At 39.8% G+C, this 8565-nt stretch overlaps 1 protein-coding gene across 1 annotated transcript; it reads left to right on the top strand.

Annotated features, from left to right (window-relative positions):
• Positions 1 to 637: 637 nt before the first annotated feature.
• On the top strand, positions 638 to 4899 carry LOC101289049 (Golgi phosphoprotein 3-like). The gene has a single exon (XM_049708022.1). It carries the CDS (start codon positions 1011 to 1013, stop codon positions 1311 to 1313), a length of 303 nt encoding a protein of 100 aa, XP_049563979.1. The 5' UTR covers positions 638 to 1010; the 3' UTR covers positions 1314 to 4899.
• Positions 4900 to 8565: the final 3666 nt, after the last annotated feature.

The raw sequence follows: 8565 nt of genomic DNA, 5'->3' as shown, positions 1-8565 counted from the left end.
GGTCAACACCAACAGTGATAAATCATGCTGATAGTATGCGCCCTTTGTGGTCTCACTCCCCCAAACCTGTAACCTCAGTCTCATCGTGAGAAAAACATCAGATAAATCCCAATAAAGGGACAATCTACAAAGTACACAACCACTACTTCTCAAAACTGTCAAGGTCATCAAAAGCAAGGGAAGATTGGAGAACTGTCACCACCAGGAGGAGCCTAAGAAAATATGACAAATAAAGGTAATATAATAACCTGGGTGGCATCCTGGAACAAAAAAAGAACATCAGGCAAAAACCAAGCAAATGTGAAGAGTGTATGGACTTTAGTTAATATTAATGTATCGATGTTCATTAATTGTGACAAATGTGCTGCATTAATGGGGACTTAGCAGTGGGGCATGTGGAAACACTTTACTATCTTTGCAACTTTTCTATAAATCTAAAATTATTCCTTTTAAAAATTTATTTAAAAAATAAAAATAAATGAACCTCTAATTTATACTTTGGCTATTTATTGACAACTTTATGTTGATAGAAATGTACCAGGAATTATCATTTTACAATTTGACTCATATCTACCTCACACCAAAACCATTAGCAATCTGTTCTAATTTGTGTATTTGAATACTTTATTCATTCTCTTTTCCAAATACTTATTGAGCAATACTATGTTCCAGGAAATACACCTGGTGCCGGGCTATAGAGATTAATAAAATATGATTCCTGTCCCACAAGAAGTTTACATTCTGGGAACACAGACCGTCCTAGAACACTTGTATTCCACTTCTCCAGAAGCAAACAAGCTACAATGAACACATTTTGCTATTCCTATTAAGAGTACAAAGAAAATAATAGCTGAAATTCTTCTCTAGCTTTTAAGTGCTTTTGTTTAGGTGAGACATGGAATTCATTAAAACTGCATTATCAATTAAGAAACATGCAGGAATGATTAGCTTAAAACCTGGTAGACAGGAGCGTATTGACAACCAAGAAACAGAACTTCCTTCTTTTTGACATGACGACACATCCCCTCACCAACAACAACATTAAGCAGCGCCTCATCAAGAAGGTGCAGGAAGCCGTTCTCGACAAATGGGTGAACGACCCTCACCGCATGGACAAGCGCCTGCTGGCCCTCATCTACCTGGCCCACACCTCGGATGTCCTAGAGAACGCGTTCGCACCCCTCCTGGACAAGCAGTACGATTTAGCCACCCAGCGGGTGCGGCAGCTCCTGGACTTAGACCCTGAGGTGGAGTGTCTGAAGGCCAGCACCAACGAGGTGCTGTGGGCAGTGGTGGCCGCCTTTACCAAGTGACGCTGCGCAGAACCTAGCGTCCTCCTTTTTCTCGCAGGATCATTTTTCTTCCAGGGACTCCTGGTTTTCTGCAGTTTGTACTTCCCACACTATAATTGGTTTTCGTTTTATGAAATGGTCGGTGGCTTTTCCTGTTGTGGGTGTGTACCTTCAGGAAGCTGCTGGTATGAGAGACCTTTCTAAACCTTTTTTAAGTTTAGAAAAAAAAGTTTTACTGCCTATTGTCATTTCATTCCTTCTTGACTTCAAGAGAGTCGCCGTTCTCACTGTAATAGGCTTTGGATTTTTGTTATGTTTACTTTCAAACTACCTCCAGTTTCTTTCTTTCCTTTTTTTGCCGATTTTTGTTTTTTATTGAAGCATAGTTTGATTTACAATGTTGTATGAGGTTCAGGTGTACAGTATAGTGATTCAGTTATACATATATATATATATATATATATATATTCTTTTTCAGATTCTTTTCCCTTATAGGTTATTACAAAATATTGAGTATAGTTCCCTGTGCTATATAGTAGGTCCTTGTTCATTTCCTATTTTATATATAAAAGTGTATATATGTTAATACCAACCTCCTAATTTATCCCCCTCCCCTTTCCCCTTTGGTAACCATAAGTTTGTTTTCTATGTCTGTGGGTCTATTTCTGTTTTGTAAATAACTTCACTTGTATCATTTTTTTTAGATGCCACATATAAGCAATATGATATTTGTCTTTGTCTGGCTTACTTAGTGTGATAATTTCTAGGTCCATCCATGTTGCTGCAAATGACATTATTTCATTCTTTTTTATGGCTGAGTAGTATTCCATTGTATATTTGTGCCACATCTTCTTTATCCATTTGTCTGTCAATGGACATTTAGGTTGCTTCCATGTCTTGGCTATTATAAATAGTGCTGCTATGAATATTGATTGAGGTGCATGTATCTTTTCTTGAAACTACCTCCAGCTTCTTTTTCTTTAATTTTATTTATTTTATTTTTATGGCTGCATCAGGTCTTATCTGTGGCACACGGGATCTTCGTTGTGGTGCACGGGCTTCTCTCTAGTTGCGACATGAGAGTTTTCTCTTCTCTAGTTGAGGTGCGTGAGCTCAGTAGTTGTGGCGTGCGGGATTCGTTTCCCCGCAGCATGTGGGATCTCAGTGCCCTGACTAGGGCTTGAACCCCTGTCCCCTGCATTGGAAGGCGGATTCTTTACCACTGGACCACCAGGGAAGCCCCTCCCGCCAGCTTCAAAAGCACATCATTAGCATTTCTTGAGTTTAAGTTTTTCCACAAGTACAAATTCTTCTATATTCTTAACTCACCAAAAGTAAAAAGCTGTACCTATCAAGGTATTTTTCAGTAAAGCTCAATCTAGATGCATACCTTAACAATTTTTGGCTGGCATTATGCTAAGTGACATGAGTCAGACAAAGAAAGACAAATACTGTATGATATCACTTATGTGTGGAATCTTAAAAAGCCAAACTCATAGAAACAGTGAATAGAACAGAGGTTATCAGGGGCTAGGGGTTAGGGGTGGGGGAAATGGGGAGGTGTTGGTCAAAGAGTACAAACTTCCAGTTATAAGATGAGTAAGTTCTGGAGATCTAATGTACAGCTTGGTGATTATAGTTAATAATACTGTATTATATACTTGAAAGTTGCTAAGGGAGGAGATCTTAAATGTTCTCACCACGATAAAGAAATGGTAATTATGTGATGGAGATATTAGCTAAGGCTATGGTGGTCATCACTTTGCAATACATAAGCATATCAAATCAATAGGTTGCATACCTTAAACTTACATAATGTTATATGTCAATCATATCTCAATAAAGTGGGAAAAATTTTGCTTTCCATAATCTTATATTTGTATATTTTCACTATTAAATCATAAAAGTAAATTGCTCCATAAAGCTAATTGGGTTGTGTACATCCATTGATGCTGTATATCTTGTGGACTTCACATGAATTTCTCCTCAAATTGCTGTCACAATACACAGCTGTTACCATAGCTTTATAATAAATCCCGATATCTGTGAGGACCTGTCCTTCCTCAGAATTGTGTTAGTGATTCTGAGCCCTTTGCTCTTCCATATGAATTTTAGGAACATCTTATCAAGTTTCTTGAAATATCCTGTTGGGATTTTGATTGGTATGACGTTGGCGGTACAGATTTATTTGAAAGAACTGACATATTTATGATATTGAGTCTTTCTATTTAGGACCATAGCATAACTGTCCGTTGTAAATTAAATACGGCCACAAATTATTTGCAGCTCCTTCTATTAAGAGGTGGAGTCTGTTCCGCCACCTCTTGAATCTGGGCTGGCTTTGTTCTCTGATTTATCCAATAGAATGTGGAGGAAGTGACATCTTGCCAGTTTCACAGCTTGGGACACATAAAGTGATATGGTGTCTCCCTTCATTCTCTTGGAATGCTGCCTTGAGACCACCATACCATAATGAAGCCCAGGACAAAAGGGCATATGGAAAGAGAGACCCAGCTGTCCCAGCTAAGTTCAGCACCCTGCCAGATGACCTGCCAGCTGAATGCAGCTGTGTGTATGAGCCCAAGTGAAAGCAGCAGGGAACTGCTCAGCCAACCCAGAGAACTGCATAAAGTGGTGTTGATTTAAGCTGTTAAGTTTTGGGGTGTTTTATTCCACAACAAAGACTAGTTGAAAGAGAAACTAGTACCTAAAAATGAGGTGCTGGGCTTCCCTGGTGGCGCAGTGGTTAAGAGTCCGCCTGCCAATGAAGGGGACACGGGTTCGTGCCCCGGTCCGGGAAGATCCCACATGACGTGGAGCAGCTAGGCCCGTGAGCCATGGCCACTGAGCCTGCGCGTCCGGAGCCTGTGCTCCGCAACAGGAGAGGCCACAACAGTGAGAGGCCCGCATACCGCAAAAAAAATAAAAAACAAAAAAATAATTTAAAAATAAATAAAATAAAAATTAGGTGCTGCTATAATAAAAACTGAATGCATGTGTCATGGCCTTGAGACTGGGTAGTAGGCAGAGGCTGGAAGGGTAGCAAGGAGACTATTAGTAGAAGCTGGAAAATTAGTGAAGAAACTACTATTGAAGTCTGGAAGGATGGTAAACCATGTCTTGTGCTAGTGAAAAAGTTGGCAAAACTGTTACCAACACCACATGAAGCAGAAGAACCACTTGGCCAACCCATAGAATCATGAGAAATATTGAATTGTTGTTTCATTAAGACAATATGTTTTGGGGTCGTTTATACAATAAATAGTTGAAAGACTAATGAGCTTGTGGATCTGATTGGACTGAATTGTGTCCCCTCAAAAATGTATATATTTAAGAATGGGATACAGAAAAGCCATCTATACTTGTAAACAAGTTTGTCAACTTTGCTGTAGAGTGATCAGGTGGGAGCAATAGGCATCATCTCAGCGAACCCACAAAAGCCAAAATGTGGAGATCTTTTCTCTAGGACCGTTCAGTTTCTCCAGGGAGAAATCTCTAATTTCTTGACTACATGGTAGAGATCTTGCTGCAGGCATTCTCAGAGAGAATGAGTTGGGGTGGGGTTAAGAGGAATAATAACCATTTTCCTTCTTGATCACCCTACACAAAGAAGGCAAAATGACAAACCCTGATAACAGACCCAGATTTCCCAATTATCATTTCAGTGCCTCATTTGAAAATATAAGCATAACAAGAATCACATCTCTTTTTCCATCAGTTCTGTTTTCAGCCCTACATCTCATTTTTGTCCACCAATGTACATCCAGTTTTTGATCCCAGAATTCTCTAGGGTTCTATGAGTCAAATCTTCCTTCTTGTCCCAATTTTCCTTTGGGAGCCCTTAAAGCTATGACTTTCTCTGCCTTTCCAAATCTCATCTACCTTGTTTTCATCAACTGATAGCCCTTTTACCTTTTATTTCATTTTTTGGGCCTACATATTTTTCATTCATTAACTGTAAGTATAGAGACATCTCAAGACAGATAAAAAATTGTAAACAACTGTGATCAAATCTTTTTTTTTTTTTTTTTTTTTTTTTGCGGTACGCAGGCCTCTCACTGTTGTGGCCTCTCCCATTGTGGAGCAAGGCTTCGGACGCTCAGGCTTAGCGTCCATGGCTCAGTGGGCCCAGCCGCTCCGTGGCATGTGGGATCTTCCCGGACCGGGGCACGAACCCGTGTTCCCTGCATCGGCAGGCGAACTCTCAACCACTGCGCTACCAGGGAAGTCCAATCAAATCTTTTTAATGAAAAATATGTGGACACAGTAAGATCTTTTCTACAGAGAGTCAAAAGCATCTTAAGACTATGGTAAAATCAAAGAGAAATGCTTTACAATAATGTAAGAAAGCAATTTTCTTGATGAAATCATGTATGCTAAGTTATTTTTTTAAATTTATTTATTTTGGCTGCATTGGGTCTTCGTTGCTGCGCACGGGCTTTCTCTCGTTGCAGCGAGCAGGGGCTGCTCTTCATTGCGGTGTGTGCGCTTCTCATTACGGTGGCTTCTCTTGTTGCAGAGCACAGGCTCTAGGCACGTGGGCTTCAGTAGTTGTGGCTCACGGGCTTAGTTGCTCCATGGCATGTGGGCTCTTCCTGGACCAGGGATAGAACCTGTGTCCCCTGCATTGGCAGGCAGATTCTTATCCACTGCGCCACCAGGGAAGCCAATGCTAAGTTATTAATTCTGGCTTCACCACCTGATAGTCATATGATTTGGGGCAAATTATTTGATCTCTCAGAGTCTCAGTTTCCTCCTCTCTAAAATGAGATTAATAATACCTTAATTATTATTGAGTTATGAGCACATACAATGTGCTTAATAAATATATTTCATGTTTTGCTTTGAAATTATTAACAAAAATGGAAATTAGTGAAATGCTCATCAAGACTGGTCAAACAGGGAATTCCCTGGTGGTTCAGTGGTTAGGACTCTACGCTTCCACTGCAGGGGGCCCAGGTTTGATACCTGGTTGGGGAACTAAGATCCCACATGTCGTGCAGCCTGGCCAAAAAAAAACACAACAACAACAACTGGGAGTAGGTTGGTGACGATTTTGCTTAGTGACATTGTACTAAGAAATCTATTTTCTCTCTTGAGAATCCTCTATAATCATAGCTAATGAATGAAAATATGTAAACCCAAACGATGAGATAAAAGGTAGACAAGCCATTAGTTAATGACAACTAGATAGAGGAATGCTAATTAACTTCGAAAGGCAAAGGAAAGCATAGCTTTGGAGTATTTGTGAAACCATAGATCTTCTTCCTAGAAAAATGTATGGGTGCCAAACATTTTGCAATCAATTTTAAGGGTTTCACAGGCCCCTGAATCCTATCCACTGATTCCTAGTAGAAAAAGTCATCAACCTGAAATAGGACACATGACTTGCTAAATATTTATACTGATACAAAGCACCAAAATGTCAGCCAGAACTTTGCCAAGTGGGACATAATTTTGAATCACGTACTGTGATTAGTCTTTAGTATTAACAAAAGGGAAAGCAGCCTGGCATACCGTTAGGCTTTAAGTAAAATGCAAGGAATACATACTCTCATTCTCAGAATCATATTAAACTGTCATCTAGAACTTATAACTGAAGGCATAGTGGATTTCTCAGCATAAAATAAACAAATCTGCGGCATCTGAATTTTTTAACAAATCCTTAGAGACATCCATCACAAGGCTGAGACATTTCCTGAAATTACACTCATGCATACATTGGAAACAGTCCTTGATACAGTAGCCTGGTAAGTTCCACTAGTTCAGAGCTGACTATTTTGCCCTTCCTCTTTCCCCTGAGTGGCAGTTGGTTTCATCATTGAGGTGATAAACTAGGAGTCACCTTAAGGCATAGAACATGCAATATGAAACAATCTTGCTTTCTAATTGGAAATGCCTTCATTTCTATCCTCATCTATTCCTACATACAACAGGCATCAAAGATAAAGTGAAGAAAAAAATTTTTTTTCACAAGATCGCTTGCAGTTTTCTGTTTTAGCCAGTTTATATATTGAGAATGTTTAGACTTTTCACACATCTTGATTTCCCCCAAAGTAATGCAACAAATATTTCTTAAAATCTTCATGTGCTGATCACTCTCCTTTTGCTTCCTTTTGCTCCCTCGAGGTGCACTCCACCTTGCTCTAGGTCCCTGGAGGTTGACCACTGTGGGCAGCATCTCTCAGGGTCCCTTGACAACTGGCTTCTAGTAGTCAAGGGGAACTGAAGATGGGAGAAGAAAGGTATATAGGGTTATTTCTTCTTTTCTTCCTTCCAGTTTTGCTGAGGCTCAGATAGTTGCTGCATTCCTCCACAACTAGAGATTCTGCTGGGTGGTTCATCCTCCACATCTCAGCTCTCACCGGGGTCCAGTAATTCTATTCCTCCCCTTTGTCCCTCTTGTCCTTGATGTGGTAATGACTGCCCGATATTGCTAGCCTCTGGGTGCCTCAATACCCTGTGCTTGTTTCCTGAAAGAGTTCCCTTATTAAAGTCCCTTCTCTGGAACTAACTGAGGTGAAGTCAGCTTCCCACTGGGACCATGGCTGGCATACTTCATCGATTTTCTTTTCTAACAGGTAAGACTTAGAGGCAGAAAGAAGAGAGGAGAAAATGTTTGAGGAAGAGATAGAAACAGTATGGTTTTTAAAGACAAGACCTAACTGGTTAACAGAGAGACTAAAACCCATCAAAATGAAAATATTCTTTTCTTTGCAATAGATTTCTTAGTACAATGTCACTAAGCAAAATCGTCACCAACCTACTCCCAGTTTTTTTTTTTTTTTTTTTTGGCCGGGCTACGCAACACGTGGGATCTTAGTTCCCCAACCAGGTATCAAACCTGGGCCCCCTGCAGTGGAAGCGTGGAGTCCTAACCACTGAACCACCAGGGAATTCCCTGTTTGACTAGTCTTGATGAGCATTTCACTAATTTCCATTTTTGTTAATAATTTCAAAGCAAAACATGAAATATATTTATTAAGCACATTGTATGTGCTCATAACTCAATAATAATTAAGGTATTATTAATCTCATTTTAGAGAGGAGGAAACTGAGACTCTGAGAGATCAAATAATTTGCCCCAAATCATATGACTATCAGGTGGTGAAGCCAGAATTAAGAGCTTAGCATTAACTGATTCACTTTGTTATAAAACAGAAACTAACACACCATTGTAAAGCAATTATACTCCAATAAAAATGTAAAAAAAAAATAGCTTAGCATGGGCTTCCCTGGTGGTGCAGTGGATAAGAATTTGCCTGCCAATGCA

Source organism: Orcinus orca, chromosome 3 (assembly GCF_937001465.1).
Source record: "Orcinus orca chromosome 3, mOrcOrc1.1, whole genome shotgun sequence".
Taxonomy (NCBI): domain Eukaryota; kingdom Metazoa; phylum Chordata; class Mammalia; order Artiodactyla; family Delphinidae; genus Orcinus; species Orcinus orca.
This window is presented reverse-complemented; position numbering and strand designations above follow the sequence as displayed.